Source organism: Lissotriton vulgaris, chromosome 8, assembly GCF_964263255.1.
Source record: "Lissotriton vulgaris chromosome 8, aLisVul1.2, whole genome shotgun sequence".
Lineage (NCBI taxonomy): Eukaryota > Metazoa > Chordata > Amphibia > Caudata > Salamandridae > Lissotriton > Lissotriton vulgaris.
Window position 1 is genome coordinate 235,744,863 of NC_141696.1, and position 20,434 is coordinate 235,765,296.

A 20,434-nucleotide genomic window follows, 5' to 3' on the forward strand; every position below is an offset into this window, starting at 1 on the left:
TCAGAATCTTTTAGATCAACCAATCAAAAGTCCATTGGAGTGGCTCTTAAGATAGAGATCCGTGCACCCCTCTACCACTCAAAGAAAACTTTGTGAGTACAAATCCATTAGCCAGCGCTGCAGCAACAGGAGGTCCAGTGAACTACTGAACTGTAGATTCCAGTGACTATGAACCATGTACTCCAACAAAAGATATCTCTCCAATGATCTCTGGAAGCACCATTATGTAAATCATTTTCTAGGGGCGAGTACCTGCTTGGTCAGGTGGGTTCCCCACCCCATGAGTTTTGTTTACATTCCTCTAAATTCATTACAACCAAATCACAGTTATTGACTAAGAGCACAAGATGCAGCAGATGTGAAGCTGACAATTGTATGTTTCTGTTCAGCACCTCTGAATCAGATGACTATTACTGCATTGGGATATGTCGCAAGCTGATCCGAAAATCACCCCATAGCATTACACATATTTTTATGGCTTAGCAGACAAGTGCTACACTTAAATTTGGGGTTGGCTCTTTGGCCTAGAATATACTAGACACTCATGGGTTAGTTTGTTGATGATGTTAGGTCCATTATTCACTTACCTCGTGGTAAAATCATTTTTCTTTTCTTAAAGTAAAGTTGCGACTAGAAATTCAGATCATTACCTAAACCCCTCAATGCTGGAGGTTAAGACCCAGGTAACCTGCGAGAGTCATGTGGTTTAAGTGAGTAGACAGTCAATTCAATTGAGTGCAATAGTATTGTGGCTCTGGGACAACAACTTTTACACCAATTCGATGCCAAGCACCCTTCTGATTACCCGATGATTGAAGACAATGCCTCACACTCTCTCTGAAGAACAGAAAATATTGCAATATGAAGGAACACAAGCCATCACTGAGAAATTTGGAAATAAAGGATATGATGCACCTGGTGTGAACTTGCGCCTAGAATGCACTACCTGAGTGCAAACAAAATTGAAATTAGACAATCTAAAATTATTTTTAACAAACTGATTTCAACCAAATACCTTTAATTAACCGGTTTTCTTCTTTAAGACACTCTAGTTGACATAAATGACTCCAAATGTGCTTTCAGAGAGCTTTCATATGCACATCAGATGTTTGTACCTTCAATTTAGGGTGAAGAGTACTAACAAAGGGATGCTTTGTGTAAATTATATTAGGGTAGATTTAATTTTTCAATTGGTATATTGTTTTTTTATATTTGCAAAAAATATGCTCCAGCAAAATATGACAAGATAACCTTAAGGGACTTAGACATGGAAAGATTCTTCATACAATGTTGGACTTTTCTGGGTTCATAGATCTAAAATTGATTCCATAAACATCATAAAACATGAACTGAAATGACACTCCCAGCAAATGGCAATCATTCATATTTCTACCTCTTTTTTTACAAATTCATTTTATGGATAGAATTTGTACATTGCTTTTTAATGTCAACAGAATCAAGTTTTGGAAAAACAGCCTTATACACTGTTGAACGTTTTGTCCATTTACTCAATAAGAGGGTACATTGTAGTCTCTCTGGTACATCATCAGAAAGAGGCCTCTGTAATGGAAGGCCCAAATATCAAAGTGCTTTTGTTCATTTTTTTTTTCTGTCCATCTTTGCATCACTGTTTTGTGCTGCAGCAGCTGGTTTGCTGGGGTCTGCATGTGTTTTACCATTAAGGATGTTGTGAATTTGGCCAGTTTAAAAAACAATATTTAATACATGTTCTACTTTAGAAAATGATCCCTAATACCATTAAAGTAAATGCACCACTTCTAGAATTTCCTGATTTCCAATGTAAAGAGGAACGTGGGTTGGAATCTAAGAGAGGAAGTGGGATGACAGGGTTGAGAGAGGTGCAGCATTAGTGGCAGCTATCTACATAGAGTGGCAACAGTATAGGCACTATCTGACGCCAGCAGAATTGAAAGCTGGGCTGAGCAGCTGGCACCCACATGGCAAGCATTTTCAAACTGTGCCCATTATTTAGTCAGCCAGGACCTCGGAGCCACAGTAGATGAATTCAATAAGATGAGAAGTTCTATGTACTTGTATGCAAATGGAGACATAGAGAATACTGTGTGCAGATACGTTCGCATAAGGATGGAAAGGTAGCTTGGAGATTTGCACGGGGTGGAGGATCTGTGAGGGCAACAGAGACCTTGACATCAGGACTTGTGTGTGAAAGGACGGGGGAGCAAAGGCCGTACATATTAAAATACATTTGTAAAAAGTACATGCACACACTAAAACCACGGAGTCTGTACTTTCTTATTATATTAGTCATTAGTGTAAGAAACATTATTAATAATATGGTTGTTCCCACAAATTTTACCTCCCTTTCCTGCAGAAATGTTAAAATATTTCTGCAAAGTGACATACTTATATGCATACTTGCAGCACCTCATGGCCCCTGCTCAACTACTACAGTGAGGAAACTCAAGAACCGCCTAAGGAGATACGTGCCTCCGATCGTCCGAGGCAAGCCTGTTGTACTGTCCACAGTCTGACAAAGTCACCATAGGTGGATGAGCTTTCTCAGTATTGATTCCTCAGTTGTGGAACAAGCTGCCTGAGAGTATGCACGGGGAAGCTACTCTCCTTCCATTTAGGAAAAACTAAACTAAGACTTTTTAGTTCACACAGGCTTTTGGACAATATAAGCTTTGACCAGGTAGGCATTGTGATAGGTAATTGCTTGTGAGAAAGTTACAGAACAACGCCAGCAATGAGACCGTTGGTGATTATGCGCTATACTAATGACACTTAACAATATCTTACCGCTCAAATGCACTCAAGTGTATCTTGACTTAAATAGGCTATCAAAGGTTCTCAAATGTTACTGATATGCTGTCTTCCATTCCAGAGGTCCATTGTCAACCTTTCCACAGCCATTATCGTCCAGATACCCCTTGCCTGTAATCATTCACTGGTGGCTTGCCTTTTTGCCAATTTGCTGCTATTTTCCTTTTCACTATTAATAACAGATAAACCAGTAATATCCAGTCAGTTTTGGTTAACCCTTTCATAGAGCTAGGATGTATTCCTGATATCACTACCCAAGGATTATTGAGAATGGGGAGCCTTTAAAAGAGGGCACGGCTACTATGTGTGTAGTCAACATTGACTCCAAGATTTGAGATCTGTGTTCGGATACATTTCTGGCAGCTTGGCTTGTGTCAAGTACCATGTACACCAGGGATCTAAACACTTTTCTGTAATAAGAGCTCCTTATGTTCAGCAAAAGCATCCTGAGGTACTAATACCATAAGAGTTGTAATAGTGGCTGCATCAGAGAAGAAGATTACATTAATGCCCACAATACTGAAGATATATTCATCACTAAGGATTGCTAGTAGTAATATTTAAAAAAGTGAAATAAAAGGCTTTCTCCGTGTGGAATGCATCTACGTGAGTAATACATACATACTTACCTTACTGCTGTACTTCCGATCGCTTGAGATAAAAAAAACCTACAAGGTCAGAATGTTCAAAGGACTTAGGCACTGATGTTTAGAACTTCCTCTGCTCAGACTGGTCCCTGTATCCGACCTGTGCTCCATTGCAGTCGGCCTTAACTTTTGACTTTGACTCGGTCTTGTGCAGCCAGATGATCGCTGTAGGAGCTTTGTGGTGCTATTTTTAATCCAAACTTAAAAATTCACATCGCTGGTTCTACTTATTGGATTTTTGTAATTTTGGTGTCCTTTTACTTATTAAAATATTATCTGTTCTTTAAATTGGTTTGGGATTTTTCTTGTGTTGTGTTTTCACTGTACTACTGTTTCAGTGTTGCATTAATACTTTACATATTGCCCCAAAGTTAAGCCTGACTGCTTTGTGACAAGCTACTAAAGGGTTAAACACAGGTGTATTTACTGATTTTAGTGGTTCACCGCGACACGGATTGTGATTATTATTTGAGGTGGGTTCTAAACCCCCTCGATTAATACTCCCATTTCTTACAGGAAGTATCTGAAGTAAGGGCCAGATGTACATTGCCAAAAGGTCTGAATCGCAAAATCTGGCCATTTGCAGCAGCAAAAAGGGTTTTCTGTACGTACAAACCGCAAATTCTGATACAAGAACATTACCAAATTGCAAGTTGGGTTTGCAACCAAGGTCCTTATTGGTTTTTGGAAGGAATGCATTTTGGGCATCTCCTTCATATAATTATTGTTAATTGGTTAATTAATGAATGCTTTGCAACTGAATGGCGGTCCCAATACATTAATCTTTTACCACCTCCTATAAGGAGTTGGGAGGCCATTTGCAAACCGGAAGGGCTCCCTCATGGACCCCTTCCCCTTCCCCTTACTTTAACTTCTTTTTGCTTCTGTTTTAACACTTCTTATTTTCCTTTAAAGAAAATGGGATGCATTTAAACAAAAAAATTGCTTCATCAAAAAGCAATCCCAGACATTGGGGTCTGCTGACCTCAGCAAGCCACCATCCCTGTGATGGCTGCAATTCCTAGTGGGTCACCATTTGTGACGTACCTCATTAATATTCATGATGTAGTTTGCTTGCGACCCACTAGGAATCAGTCATTTGCAAACTGATCGTAGTATATAAGTTGGTTTACAAATTACCACATTCGTCACAAAACTACTGATTGCAAATTGCGACCAGTGCCAAGTACATCTGGCCCTAAATTCCTTAATTGTTTGGCTTTTTTGTGGTACCACCTCTATTGTTTGTAACATCCGTGAATGCACAACGAAAGGCAGTCTGTACATGTCAGTGGTAAAGGAAAAGGACACAGTCAGGAAGGTTCTGTCCCCTCTCCAAACTGACAACACACTTGTATCCCCTGATAACTAATCAACAGTGGGGTGTGCATCTGCGGAATGATCCACAACAGTGGGAATCAGTATCCTCTGATCAGTGGGTTTTGGCAATTATAAGGAATAGGTTTTGCACAGACTTAACTGAACAGTCCCCAATGTAAGACCAAAGAGCAAGAAAATCACACCAGATTATATTGGTTAAAAGAGGAGATACATCGGAGCTGACAGCAAAAGGGGCGACGGTGGCTTAGCCCCCCGTGGCTGACTGTTGCTGAACTGGGATGAGGTTTCCCAACCTGATGCTATCCGGGTTCGACTTTTGCCGCTTCCCCCGCAGCCTACCCGCCTGCTTCGCCTCCTGAGCACCGGGACCCGCGAGTCGTATTGCCAGGTACAGGGGTGCAGTTTTGGGGAGAATCTCAACACTACAGCGTGACGCCCCCAGGCTTTTTTTTCCTGTCTGAACCTGGGGGGCGCCTTCCTGGTCTGCGTCTCTGCAACCCACGCAGACTTCCACAGACGTTTGGCGTGCAGCCTGAGGGGCACTGCTGCCCTTGCGACCCAGAGACTGTGCCTTTGAACAGACGGCGTGGCAACATCCTCGACGACTCTGATGCCCAGTAACCCTGAGGGTGTGCCCATCTAATTGACTCATTTGAGTTTCGGTGGTCCCCCAATCTCTTTCCCTCCTTGCTCCTGTGGCTGCCCCCCTCTGCTCTGCTCCTTTATTCCAGTGCCTGTGTTGTTTTGCAAATCGGTTCTCGTGAGTTGCCCCCGCCATTTTGTGACTTTGCATACGGTGCTCGTTTCCCGGGTCTTCCATCTTGGAGGACCCGTCCGCCTCATTTGCTGTTGAACTACACCCTTTGCTGTTGGACAATTCCTCTCCCTGTGCTGACCCCCCCCCCCACTGCGGTCTCCCTCCTTCCTTTTCATTCCCCTCGCCTCCTGACATTATTTTTTTTATCCCCCTTTTAGCTTTTTCCTTTGTCCCCCTTGAAGCAACTCCATCCTTGCCTGTGCCACCTGGTCTGATCCTTTTCCTCCCCCTTTTTCTTTCCCCCTACTGCTACTGATCGAAGAGCCAGGTCTTGAGGAGTCTTCTGAAGGCCAGCAGGTCCTGAGTCTGTCGTAGGCTGGTTGGGAGAGTGTTCCAGGTCTTGGCGGCGAGGTAGGAGAAGGATCTTCCGCCGGCTGTGGTTTTCCGGATACGAGGGACTGAGGCGAGGGCGAGGTTGGCTGAGTGGAGGCTTCGGGTGGGGTGTGGAAGCTGAGTCGGTTGTTCAGGTAGGTAGGTCCGGGGCTGTGTAGTGCTTTGTGTGCGTGGATGAGAAGTTTGAAGGTGATCATCTTGTTGACGGGGAGCCAGTGCAGGCCTCTCAGGTGGGGTGTGATGTGGCTGCGGCGGGGGACGTCGAGGATCAGTCAGGCCGAGGCGTTCTGGATTCGTTGTAGTCGTCTCAGGAGCTTGTTTGTTGTTCCTGAGTAGAGGGCGTTCCCGTAGTCGAGTCTGCTGGTGACGAGGGTCTGGGTGACGGTTTTTCTAGTGTCGATAGGGATAGACTTGAAGATTCTGCGGAGCATACGAAGGGTGTTGAAGCAGGATGCGGAGACACTGTTGACTTGCCTGGTCATGGAGAGGGTGGAGTTGAGGATGACCCCAGGTTGCGTGCGTGATCCGTGGGTTCCGGGGCTGTGCCTAGCGATGTGGGCCACCAGGAGTCGTCCCAGGCTGATGGGGGGGGGTCCGACAACTCATCAGGACGGCCAAGTGGACCGCCTACAAGGACCGCCTAGACAACAACGCACACAACTCCAAAGAGCTCTTCAGCATCGTGAAAGAACTCTCCAACCCCAGCTCCAACACCGACATCCCACCTTCACAAGCCCCCATGTCTCCTTCAACCACACCACCGAACCCCCCTGGACCGATCACAGATGCGTCCACTTCACCTTCAGGAAACCCATCACGCACCACTGCACCCTACAGCTGCCGCGCCGCTGCTGGGGCAAGGTCACAGAGGACCAACTGACTACCACCCTCGCCCTGAGACCACCCACAGACCCCACCAACCCAGACACCGCCGCAACCAACCTCACACAGTGGATCAACAACTGTGCCAACACCCTTGCCCCTCTCAAGACCTCCACAACCAACCACACCAACAAGAAAGCCGCCTGGTTCACCGTTGACCTCCGGATCCCCAAGCACACCTGCCAGAAGCTGGAGAAGAAATAGCTCCATGACCGAACACCAGACAGCGACACAGCCCTCAAGAGCGCCACTTGCAGACACCTTAGAATATCCCCAGGCGTCAGACTGGATCCGGAATTTTTTTGCGTAGCAGTACCAATGCGCGTCGGTAAGCGTCGTCCGCGGCTACACGTCGTTGTCGGCGCCGTGATGACGTCGTCGGAGTACTTGGACGCCACCTCCGCGTGCTGACGTCAGTTCTTACACACAGCTTATCCTTGCCAGAAACGCAGAGCCATGATAAAAACCAACACTGGTGCCATGAAACTAGGGCCCTGAAAGGGAATGACCTTAACCCTAGATATCGGTTCCCAGAATGGGGAGGATGGGTGGGTCGGTAAGGAATCGATCACTAACTAATGTCTCTTACAGATATATCGTTACACAAGTAGTAACTTGTGCATCTGAAAGAGACACGTTAGTGATAGATTCCTTACCTTAGAATAGATACCCTAGCAATACCAACCCCGGTGGTGGGTCTGCGAACCAATAATCACACCTGAAAGTCCTGGAGGACGGAACGGCCAAAGAAGCCATCCCTCCGGACTTTGCTGTCCAGGCAGTAGTGCCTTGCGAACGTGTGCAGCGAGGCCCACGTAGCTGCCTGACAAAATGTCCTGCAATGGGACTCCTCGGCCCAGGGCAGTAGTAGTCGCCGTGGCCCGAGTGGAGTGGGCCCTCAGCCCAACTCGAGGTTCCTTTTTAGCCAAAGAGTAGCACGCCTGGATGCACAACACGATCCGCAGAGAGATGGTCCGCTTGTGCACCCCCGTCCTTTCTTAGCGCCCACGTAACCAACAAAGAGTTGGTCATCCACCCGGAACTGGCGTGTGCGATCCAGATAGTAAGAGAGCGCACGTTTTGGGCGGTGGAGCCTCTCTTCCTCTTTCGATGGATGCGGAGGCGGAAAGAAGGTGGGCAAAGTGATGGACTGGCCGATGTGGAAGGCTGTGACTACCTTGGGCAGGAAAGAGGGTTTTGTCCGCAACACAACCTTGTCCGGATGAAGCTCACTCACCCTCCTGGCAGAGGTGATGGCAAACAGGAAAGCAGTCTTAAGTGTAAGAAGACGGAGAGGACAGTTATGAAGCGGCTCAAAGGGAGAGCACATCAGGTAAGTTAGAACCAGGTTCAAGTCCCACTGGGGCATCACGAAAGGAACAGGAGGGAACATATGAGTGATGCCCTTTAAGAATCTGTTAACAATCGGTGACTTGAACAGAGAAGGCTGATCAGGTAGCCTTAAGAAGGCGGAAAAGGCAGAAAGATAGCCCTTGATAGTGCCCAGAGCATAGCCCTGCTGGGTAAGAGAAAGAAGGATGAGAACCTCAGAAAGGGGGGCAGAGAGTGGATCCACAGACTTTGCTGTGCACCATGCCACAAATCTGTTCCACCTGCTGGCGTATACCGACTTTGCGGAGGGACGCCTGGCTGCCAGAATCACATTACAAACTTCAGGAGGCAAGTCAAATGGCCTCAACTGTCGCCGCTCAATCTCCAAGCATGGAGGTGGAGACTGGACAGGTTCGTTTGGAGGACTGTCCCCTGCTGCTGTGACAGAAGGTCCCCCTGAAGAGGCAGATAAATCGGGGGATTGACAGACATGCTGAGTAGCTCTGGATACCTATATCTTCGTGCCCAGTCTGGAGCCACAAGGATAACCTGGGCCCAGTCGCGCCTGATCTTCTTCAGCACTCTGGGCAGAAGTGGTATAGGCGGAAAGACGTACAACAGACCGCAATTCCACTCGTGACGAAAAGCATCTCCGAGCGAGTGCTGCCTTGGAAATTCCAACGTGCAGAACTGATGACATTGCGCGTTCTCTTCTGTGGCATATAGATCTAACCAAGGTTCTCCCCACTGCTGAAAGAGGCCTTGTGCCACGTCCAAGTTCAGACGCCATTCGTGATCCATCATGCACCGACAGTTATTATCCATCAAGTAGTGAATCAGACACCACAACACGAACCTCAGGCTTAAAGTCAGATACTCTTAGTCATACATGTCTCCATACCAACTATGCCCTGTATTCAGGACTGCTTTCAATCAAGTATTGCACTACCTCTCACATTTCCTCCTATTGCTGATGGCCATATCTAATAAGGAGAGCAATGGAGTTAGATATGTGCCCCTGTATGGCTACAGCTATCTCCACACTTTTACCCACTGCATCCAACCTCTTGCTCTTTATATATGTTTGCAGACGGGTTCTCACAGTTGAATTTTGTAACCTCTTTCTAGCAGTTGCAATATTGATGTTGTCAGATTCCACATTTGTCTTTATACCGTGATTTTACCAGGGCTGGAGGTGGAATTATGGAAGATGCAGTACATCAAGAGTGAGACAATTCGTTAACCCCTTCCACGCTGATGACGAGCTGGGCTCGTCATGGCGTAGCCTCCTCGCACGCTGATGACGAGCCCAGCTCGTCACGTAACATGCGATTTACAAAATCTCAGCGTGCGAGCAGAATTCCGCTAGCGTGCATGAGGTTAATGCACCTGGGACACTGCGCACCCGTGATGGCATATCCTTTCATAAAAGCAGAATGCTGAAATGTGTCAGAAGCGCCACGTGACCCTTGTGCCTACGCCAATGAAAATAATAGTGCGTTCGTCAGAAACTGGGCTTGAGCATTTCTTTTGTTGGATATATATATATATATATATATATATATATATATATATATATATATATCTATGTATATATATATATATAGATAGATAGAGATATATATATATATATATATACACACACACACACACACACACACACACACACACACACTTCTTTCTCTTCTTTTAGCCCCTTTTTCAACAATTATGTGCTTTCTTTCTCTAATGTCTTAAGTCCTTATGTCTTCTACACAAGGCTGTTAGCAGAGCAGTGGATCTGTTTTGACTAAACATTTTGAGGAGTATCGTCCTTCACGCTTAAGGAGATTTGGTGACCAAGCTCCGCTATAGGTTCTTCTGTTTTACCGGTCCTCGCCTGATGGGCGCATGTTTTCTGTTGTTGCGGCTAAACCATGGAATTAATTTCTTATACATTATCAAGAAGAATTGAACTGCTCGAGTTTTAGGAAATCTTTGAAAACCTGCTTATTGTCGTAGCCATCTTACAGAAGGGGTGTTTGACAGCTACCTTTTTGATGGTTTATTGTTACTGATTCTGATGTTTATGGTAAGAAGCAGGATATCCCTGTAAGGTTTTCAGCAAAATACTATGAGCATTAAGAGGTAATCTTCTGATGTTTTAGCATTAAAATGAGAACATCTCTTTGAAATCTTACTCTTTAGGGTTAGAAGATGTCATTTCTTACACATTCTTAAAAGTATAATCTCTTTGTTTTAACTTATGCTTTCGTTTTTTTATGTTTTCAGTATTTGAGGATTTAGAGCTTGAAAATAATTTTAGATCTTTCAGTCTTGAAATCTTAGATTACAACATCTGATCTGGGGAAAGCATGGTCAACTTCGTTTTTTTCTGCACTAGCGTCAGCATTTCCTGGAACGATTTGTGAAATCAATAATGTTTTACCATCCCTTTCATTGGTCAGATAATTGTTTCCACCTGTGCAGTTTCTCTGCCTCCTACAACTGTACTCTTATTCTCTGAGCAGTCACTGGGATCCTCTAAACATGGCTTGAAAGTTGTTACGTGATCGATTGTCTGAGCTATAATGCAATTGGGCCATTGTGTTTTTCATTATTTAATCTATTTGTGGCTTAAGCGTCAAACAATGGTCACAAACCTGTGTCTGTGTAATCCAGTTGGAGATATAAGTAGTACACATTGTGCTCATCGAGCTAATGGCACCTCCAAAAGGCAGACTCATAAAGGAAGGTTTGTCAATAACAAAAAACCATGAAACAACCAAGTAAGAAAACAGAGAAAATAAAATATTGGATTTAACTAATTATCTATGTCAAGCACCTCTGATGCTCAAAGTCCATGAAAAACTCTTGGAGAGTCATGGTCTCGATGGTTCTCCTTTTCCAGACATTGGGTAAAAACAAAAGGACAAAGGTATTGAATTTTGCGCACATAGTGAAAAGCTTTTGTATGTTTGTCATGAAGATATATTTTTTCGGAGTATACATGGGAAGAAGGGCCATGAACTTGATTTTAGTGAGATATTTTATTTATATTGTGTGGTTGGTGAAAAGGTGACGGTGGCTTTACTCTATAAGGAATAATATTAAACAGGTAATTAAATATAGTTCATGGGATTTCAATGCAAGTTTTAAAAAAAACTGTTTCCTCTGTTGTATTTTCATGGGGAGGATGGATAAACTTGTTAGAGGTGGGAGAATCAGGCAACCATGGGAATACTACACTTTTCTCAGATGCCACTGGTCTATATGTGAGCTCACAAAGGATGACACGTTTCAGGTTATGGAGCCGTAGCCTCATAAGTTTGGTCTGGTGCTATTGTTTTAGACAACAGGATATGATGCAAGTATGCGGCCTCTGTAAAGTGCTTTGGCTACAGGATGTATTAAATAAAAAGTTGTGCAAAGACATTGCTTTGAATATATTTTGCATGAATGATAGATAGTTTTGGATAAAAACTTTACAATACGCACTCAGTACTCACCTGCTCATCTAAAACAGGAAGAGACAAATCCAGGAAAGACTCACGAACTAAGGATACCTTAAAGGGAAGGAAGAACAAATCTATTTTAATAGACCTATACACTGAAATATCTTACCTCCTATTACGTTAGGAAGCAGGCAGAGCTCTGGCTACAGACGATAATTAAATAGCATATAAAACACCAATAACCAAATCTTGTGGAGGAAGAGTAACATCCATAATGCCAAGCTTATAAAAGTGGATTTCTACTTTTGTAAAGAAACACTTAGAGGAGTTTTGGAAAGATCGAAGTGAGATCAATAGGCATTGAGATGGATATGATGCTGCTTAACGTGAGGGACAGTAATGGTTAAGTCTTACTCACTTTTTTGGTATCATTAAAATTTTTATTTCAATTCACCATTCAAGCAGCAAAGAAGAAAATCTTCGAATTAGCCTCGAGGATATGGGGCAAGCGAGGGGGCTGAAATTGCAATGTGTGCCTCACTTCTTGTTCACAAGGCCTCCTGACCAACTGTTCAAACATATATGCTTAGAAATCCCAATAGTGAAAAGCTGACACTACTGCAAAGGTCGCATTAATGCGAATGGGGTGATCCAGTATCCCACAGAACCAGGGAAGTCAATAGGCATAAACCACAATTGGTTCTGTAGGGTATTTAATTCCAATCAGTTTCATTCCTTATTTAATTTGGGCTCGCCACCTCTTTGGCTAGCCTTCTACAAAATTCAATTCATACAAATGTATGTATAGAACGATTCATTGACACTAGAGATGGTTGGAGAATCTGGAGGTATATTAACAATCATACACCATGAGTGCTTACACTAGCCCAAAGAGCCATTGATGTCATAAATACAATGAGTGATAAAGCGACAATGAGATGAAGTCTGTCCAATTTGGTTGGTGGGATAGGTCAATAAGGAAAATGCTACTTACCCAGTATGTCTCTGTTCTTGGCATGTAGAGCTGTAGAATCTCATGCTTGTCATAAGATCGCCATCTAGTGTTGGGTCCGGAAATTTGCACTTTGTTTTTCTGGAGTTTTCCCTAGTCGCGAGGTAGTGGACTCCTGCCTTAGGTGATAGTGCGCATGGTCATCGACTCCATCTTCAGATTGTTTCCCGCAGAGGGTGATAGAATGGAGCAGTAGTAAACAAAAGAGATGTCTGTGCATAAGTACGTTTAGTAAAAAAAAGAACTTCAACAGTTACAGGTAACCGGGGAGGTGGGTGGGTGCATGCGATTCTACAGCTCTACATGCCATGAACAGATGCGTACTGAGTACGTAGCATTTTCCGTTCAAGGCATGTGAGCTGTAGATCACATGCTTTGCATAGACTATACAGCAGTCTCCCAGACTCTGTGGCTATCCTATAACTGTTGGAGTTGTCTGAAATAATGTTTTAAGTACTGCTTGACCCACATTAGCATGTTGTCTTGCTAACACACCTACACAATAGTGGTTGGTGAATGTGTGTGGTGTAGACCATGTTGCTGCTTTGCAGATATCAGTAATGGGGATATTCCCTAAGAAAGCCATAGTAGCCCCTGTGAGAGTTCTTTTGGCTTTTTTGATAACAAATCTGAACACACTGAACAATCCATCTAGCAATTACTGATTTGGAGATAGGATGCCTTTGTGAGGTGGTGCAAAAGCTACAAATAGTTGTTTGGTTTTACAAAATGATTTTGTTCTTTCAGTGTAGTACAAAAGACCTCTTCTGAAGTCTAAGGTATGTAAAGCTCGTTCTGCAATAGTCAGGTTGAGGGAAGACCACAGGTAATTCAACCGACTGATTGATGTAAAATGCAGATACAACCTTAGGTAGGAATTTGGGGTTGGTACGAAGAACTACTTTATCTTTAGTAACTGGAAAAAGGTTCTTCTATGGTTAGTGCCTGTAGTTCACCCACTCTCCTCAATGAAGTGATTGCAATGAGGAAAGCTGTTTTCCAAGTAAGGAACTGTAGTTCACATTTGTGCATGATTTCAAATGGGTGACCCATTAGCCTTGTGAGGACTATGTTAAGATTCCATACTGGGGTAGGTGGAAGTCTTGGTGGTATTACCCTTTTTAGCCCTTACATGAATGCTTTGATGACGGGCATTCAAAATAGCAATAAGTGTTGCCTATTTGAAATGTAAGCTGCTATGGCAGCAAGATGCAGTCTGATGGATGTATAGGCCAATGCTGACTGCTGCAAATGTAATAGGAATCACTATGTTCTGTATGGAAGCATCAAGAGGGTTGATGTGATTGCGATTGCAATAGATAACAAAACGCTTCCACTTGGCTGCGTAGCAGGCCCTTGTGGTAGGCTTTCTGGACTTTCTAATAATTGTTGGATGGCGTTTTAGATTCCAAATGAATTTTCCTGATTCATGCCCTTATATAGGTACAATTTGCGTTTCCCTTCTATAGGCATAGAGATCAAGCCCTTATTTAGGCATAGCCCATGCTACCCAAATACAGGCATGGCTACTTCCATCCGTTCACCAAAACGTTACAACGGTTTCTTGGAAAACCAGACTCTTAAGCAGAAGGGACTCCCCTAGCCTGGATATTGATTTCTCCAAGAACTCATTTATTATGCATGACGTTCATATGCCCGACTTTACGTCAAAGGTGGCATTCCTAAACACCTTGAAGGTATAAATATACCTTCACTTGCTATGGCAAAGCACGGTGGTTCGGGGCAATTTGACGACCTACTTGCCCGACGCTGCTCGCTACAGCAAGTGCCGAAGGAAGCCGACTCTCCAGCTGACGCACTGATCGAAAGCTGTCCTCCTCTGCAGAGATTCCAGCTCTGACTCCACTTGCGGGGTGTTGGGAAATCGAGTACGAGACAGAGATACCGAACCTCCTTCATTCTAAGGTATGGAGCTGATTAGAACCAGGAGAAACCTTTGGCAATTCTTGGCAAAACTAAACCTATGCTAAAGACCACACTTTCTTCTTCCCTCGTACTAGACCTAGGTCAGGTAAATTGGGGTAGGCGTATTTAAGAAGCACCAGTTGAGTATTTTAGCCTGTGTTATTTATGTATGTTATATTATGTGTCATAGCTCTAGACAATGCTGTTACAGTATTATTTTATATTACTGCTTATGCTGTAGGCATTATACTTTGCATTCTTTCTAACGATTGTAGCAGTTCACCTCTCCTGCATGAGAAAGAAGACTGTTCAATAAACCCCTTTTATTGAAAAGCCCGTCTCTCTATTTTCTCTGCAACTCTGTAGAAACGCATCATGCACGATTGACTGAGTAAAATAGTTATCTATTGTTTCTATGACTCTGAAGATCGTGTTCCAGTCCTAGGGAAACAAAGTGGTCATGTTTATGTGGTTGTCAGAAATTACTCCCTTCTTGTGTATTTGAGAAAGTTTCTAGTGACCTCTGAGCTAGCTGGCCCTCACAATTAAGTTTAGTATACTCTATAGAGCCATACTGACCTCAGTCCTATGTCAAATCTATAGGGTATATTGTTCCAATGCGCAGAGCCTATTGGGAATATAGGAACTACACTACATAATGTCTGGTGGAAGGTTGAGATAACCAAACTCTATGACTTCAGGGGCCAGATCGCAAGGTTGAGCTGTTTGGGATCTGGGTGTCTGATTTCTCCATGGCTCGTTGTGAGGAGACTGGGATTTAAATGTAATTTTTGGAGTGGTACTAGAGAGATGTTCCAACAGGGTTGTGAACCAGGGTTGACGTTGAAATGTTGGAGCTACTAGTATTAGCGTGAGTGATGTTTGCCTGAGTTTCCGAACCACTGATGGAATGAGTGGGAGAGGCGGAAAAGCGTAGGCAAATATCCCTGACCAGTTCATCCATAGAGCATTGCCTTTGGACAATGGGTCTGGATACCTGAAGGCGAAGCTTTGGCATTCTGCATTTTCGGCTGTTGTGAACAGGTCTATGTGAAGGACTCCACAGGCTTGAAAGCAAGGGTGGAGAACTTGAGGGTGAAGTTCCCACTCGTGTATCTGATAGCTTTGCTTGCTGAGGAGATGCGCAATCTGAATGTTGACTCCTGGGAGAAGTTCTGCTAGGAGATAAGTGTTGTGGTGTAGCGCCCACCTCCAGATGTCTTGGGCTAAGTGGGACAGTTTCAGAGAGAGTGTCCTCCTCTGCTTCTATATATAATACATAGCTGTCATGTTGTCGGTTCAGGCTAGTACAGCTTTGCCAGACAGGTGATCTTGAAAGGCTTTGAGCGCTAGAAAGATTGCCATGAGTTCTAATTGATTGATGTGAAGCAACCTTTGCTGTAGGCTCCATGTCCCTTGCACTGTGTGTTGTTGAAGATGAGCTCCCCAGCCAGTAAGGGATATGTCCACTGTTATAGCTGTCTGTGGAATCGGGTCTATGAACGGCCGCCCTTTTGACAGGTTTAGTGTGTTCCACTACTGCAGAGAGCGAGGAGTACGGCCGCTTACCAACACTAGATCGGTTAATAGACCTTGTGACTGGTACCACTGACTGGCTAGACACTCTTGAAGTGGAAGCATGTGTAACCTGGCATGGGAAACAATCATGATGCAAGATGCCATCATCCCCAACTGTTGCATAAACACTCGAGCCGGGAGTGACTGAGTGGGTTGAAATTTGAGAATAAGCGCCTGAATGTTTCGAATTATGGATGCATTGGGATACGCTCTAGCCTTTTGAGTATCTACAGTGGCTCCTAGGTAATCCTGAACTTTGTTTGGCTGAAGATGTGATTTTAACACATTGACTGAAAACCCTAGCTGTTGAAGGAGCTGAATGGTTATTGAAGGCATTGCTGATATGTGCTGTCTTTGATGAGCCAGTCCACCAGATAAGGAAAGACATGTATGCTTTGCCTTCTGAGATACGCAGCTACTACCACCAGACATTTTGTGAAGACTCTGGGGGCAGTGGTGACGCTGAATGGGAACACTTTGAATTGGTAGCATTGACCTGCTACCACAAACCTGAGAAATTTGCGGTGAGCCTGATGGATTGGAATATGATAGTAGGCGTCCTTTAAATCTAGAGTGGATAGAAAATTTCCCTTTTGCAAAAGAGGCAGTATCTGTTGCAGTGTTACCATGTGGAAGTGGGCTGACTGTATGTAAAGATTGAGTTCTCTGAGATCTAATATATAGGTCAGAGAGAGCCGTCCTTTTTTGGAATTAGAAAGTAAAAGGAGTACACACCCGCCCCTTGATGTTGTGGTGGTACGGGCTATATGGCCTTGTTTTAGAACAGGAGAAAGGGCGGTAACAAAGAAGCCTAATTTTCAATGGGAGGCCACCGTTTACCATAAACAATGACGGCATCCAATGATAATGAGGGGCGGTGCTTCAAGCCGCCTTCTGAAATGTCCTTCCACAACATGTCTAGCAGAGTGAGCTAAAGACATTAGGCGAGTTAAAAATAAACACTTCTAAATCTGATTTTTTATAGTGAAAAACACTTTAAAGGCAGGAATTAGTGTTCATAAATCTGTGCACCAAAGAACAGAAAAAGGGACTTAAGCAGTGACTGTCAAAGTGGCAGTACAATTTTCATTTGTACAAGGCTTGTTGCTTACCCGTTACCTTTAGTTTTAATTTTCTTTTCAAAAATAGGTTTGGGAAGGTGAAAAAGCAGAATAGTGTTTGTTTCGGAGTACCTTTTTAATTGTAACTGGTTATGAAAACTATAATGAAAGTAAAATTTCCCAATGCACTTAACTATCAGAAAATTGTTCTACGCGGATATATTCCCTGTTCAGGAACAGCAATAATCTTTTGATTTGAATTTTACTTTGTTGAAATAGCTATCTTACCCAAGGAACCTGAATTTGTTAAGAGTGTTAAGGGAATTTTTGGGGCACTGGAAGCTCTTAAGACTGAGTTAAGAGGATTACTGTGGCTTTGGAAGACCCAAGGACTGAGCTGCTGCAATTAATTAGCCTAGTTGCCAATAGTGCTCTCACCATGAAGGAGAAGATGAAGAAATTCACTTGAACATAGTAGGCAAACTAAGGGCCGGATTTAGATCTTGGCAGGACAGGTCACACCATCGCTTTTTCAGTGGTCTTCTGGCCTGCCAACTTGGCAGTCTGCCCACCCAATTTAGATGTTGGCGGATCTTCTCCTGCATCGATGGTGCCACAATCAGAAGAGGCTGGCAGCAGTACTCCAACTCAGAGTCGACGAAATCAAAGGAAAATAGGTAAAAAGGTACCCTTTTCCTGTTTTCCTCTTCCGTTTCAGTTTCCTACCCTATTGTCGTGGTTCCTCCTTTGCTGCTCCGACACCACCACAACACCAAATGACTTAGTTTTCACTGAGATCTAAGGTAAGGTACTTGTGCTACTGTCCTATGCATCATATGCTGATATTTTCTGTAGCCACGTGTATTACTTTATTGCTCTTATAATGTGTAATGATGTATAAATACGTTGTACTTACCAGTCTCCACACCCCATGAACCTCACTCTGTCAGGACTCCTCCAGCACAATGGGAATATCTAAATCGGATCGGCGCAATCCTGACGGACTGGTGGCAGTGACGTACTCTTTGTCAGCATCGAAGACCACTGTCCATTGCCACAAAATGTAAATACGGCAGGCGGACCGTTGTCAGCTTGACGGAGTACATAGCACCCCCGCTGCGGAGGGACAATAATACAGCCAAGATCTAAATCAGGCCCCAAGTCCTCATCCATGAGAGACTACAGATGATCACCTTGGAACCCTTCGATTGGGCAATGAAATCCACAGATACAGATCAAACCATGCTCCCTTTAAACACTACTTCTGAATAGTAGTGCCATTTTCTACAGCTTAAAAGCAGCCATATCACTGGTGTCTTGCTACACATGTAGGGCATTTCAAACCAGGGCCAATATGGCCTTGCAAATCCACAAACCTAATCTAAAACACTCAAAAATGTCTTTCCTTTTTTCTCACTTTTTAAGAGGTGGCAGAAAAGTGGATTGGCATTGGGTACCTGAATTAACAGACTTGTTTGAGGATGAGAAGAGAAAAACTGACTGACAGGGCTCAGAAACCTTTCTCTCACAGTCACTTGAGACTTCTACAAGGCTTCACTGAAGGGTAACGGGCCCACACAGTGTCAACTAATCTATTTGTTCCTTCCTCCACCGAAGGGCGTGGACTCTCCAAGTTCTCTGATGTGTTTATCAACACATTGCTGATGGAGGCTCACAGCGCCAAGGGCATAAACTAGTGTTTGTGGATCTCTATTTGAAGATCATTCTCTAAAGATGCACAGGCAGAGTGCATGCACTTGATTATCATGCACCATTAGGGACATAAGCTCTCTCTCCCATGCCCTTCTGCAGTTTACAGATCAAATTGTGGAGGAAGGGGAGGTGTGGGGCTTCTGAATCTTTGCTAAAGATGACAACAAATGAAGATTACCTGGCAACAGACCTTTCAAGTCAAGGTATGTGAAGCTAGGGTCTAAGTTGAAGTCCCAGCTGACTTTGAGGCGGAGGACATCCACCACTGTGATGTAACCGACATCATGGAGAGCAATTGGGCTGTTTGTTGAGATTGTGCAGCTCCATTACAGACACAGGCAAAATCTGTTTCAAAGACAGCTGCGGCACAGATAAAATGAAGCATGGTACGGAAGCACAATCAGCTTCATGTATCTAAGAGACTGATTTGGAGTTTGAAGTACCACTACAACCACCAAGAATCCATACTCCCTCTGAGGTGCAGCAGCGGTGTGAGACCGCAATATACTGGCAGTGCTGCTGCGGCATCACCGAGCATATTACCGGTTTTCTTACATCCACCCTTTTTCATGGCAGTGAGCCTGCCATGAAAAGGGTGGAAGTGAGGAAACTAAGGGGCCCTAGAGGGCACCCTGTTGCCTCTGGGCCAGGGGATGCATGCAGGGGAGCACAAGGTGCCCCCCTCCCCCAGTCTGCATGCACTCCCAGTTCCTGCCAGCATGGACTTTATAGTCCATGCCGTGCAGGAACGTGCTTTAATGCTCCCATTGTGGTGCCTTTCTAAGGCTTAGATATGAGCCTTTGAAAGTCACCACCACAGGACCGCCAAAGCACTGCCCGCCAGACAACAAATAAATTCATAATCTGGCAGATAAAGTGCTGGAGAGTTTGGAGGTATGGTAGCAGGGCGATGGCGTGGCAGCCCACTGCCACACCACCAAACCTGTAATCAGGCCCTAAATGTATGTATCACTTCTAGTAGTGGGTGGAGTTTTTGCTATGGGGACAGTCATGCCAAAGTTGCTCAAACAACCCCTGGATGCTGTACTAAAGTTATATGGATCCTGTCTGTTCAATAATCAATTCAATAACATGAGGAACCTGTGGGACGTCAGTCCTTATCGGATGTTAACATTTATGATTTACTTGAAACTGTGTAGTAAGAGTAGAGATATTCAAAACAGTCTTGTCGTGAACTCAGTAAATGTGGGATTTTGCTAGAAGGCAGCGTTGCTACTTTCTGAATCCATTAAGTATGCTGTGTTACGCATAAGCTTTTCCACCAGGCATAAGTGCAATACAAGCACTCCTAAGCAGAAATGCACAACTTCAACACAATCAAAGTCTGTTCTACGGGGCATCAATATTAGAACAGAGCCAAATACCCTCTCTCTGTAGTAATAAAATACCTAATATTTTCAAAATTACCACTGGAACAACAATATAAAACCCTTCCTAATATGGCATAACAAGGATTCTCAAACAGAAATATTCTACTCTAGGAACTATCTTACAGGGTAAACAACCCCAAAGCACTTTCCTGCTATGGT

General features: G+C 44.0%; 1 protein-coding gene across 3 annotated transcripts in view; it reads right to left on the reverse strand.

Annotated features, from left to right (window-relative positions):
- The window catches only part of USP16 (ubiquitin specific peptidase 16), a 351,578-nt gene that overhangs the window by 111,623 nt on the left and 219,521 nt on the right, over positions 1-20,434 (reverse strand). For all 3 annotated transcript variants that reach the window (XM_086934020.1, XM_086934021.1, XM_086934019.1), the window contains exon 12: positions 11,649-11,705. In XM_086934020.1, the coding sequence (XP_086790146.1) occupies positions 11,649-11,705 (57 nt within the window). The remainder of the gene's footprint in view (positions 1-11,648; positions 11,706-20,434) is intronic.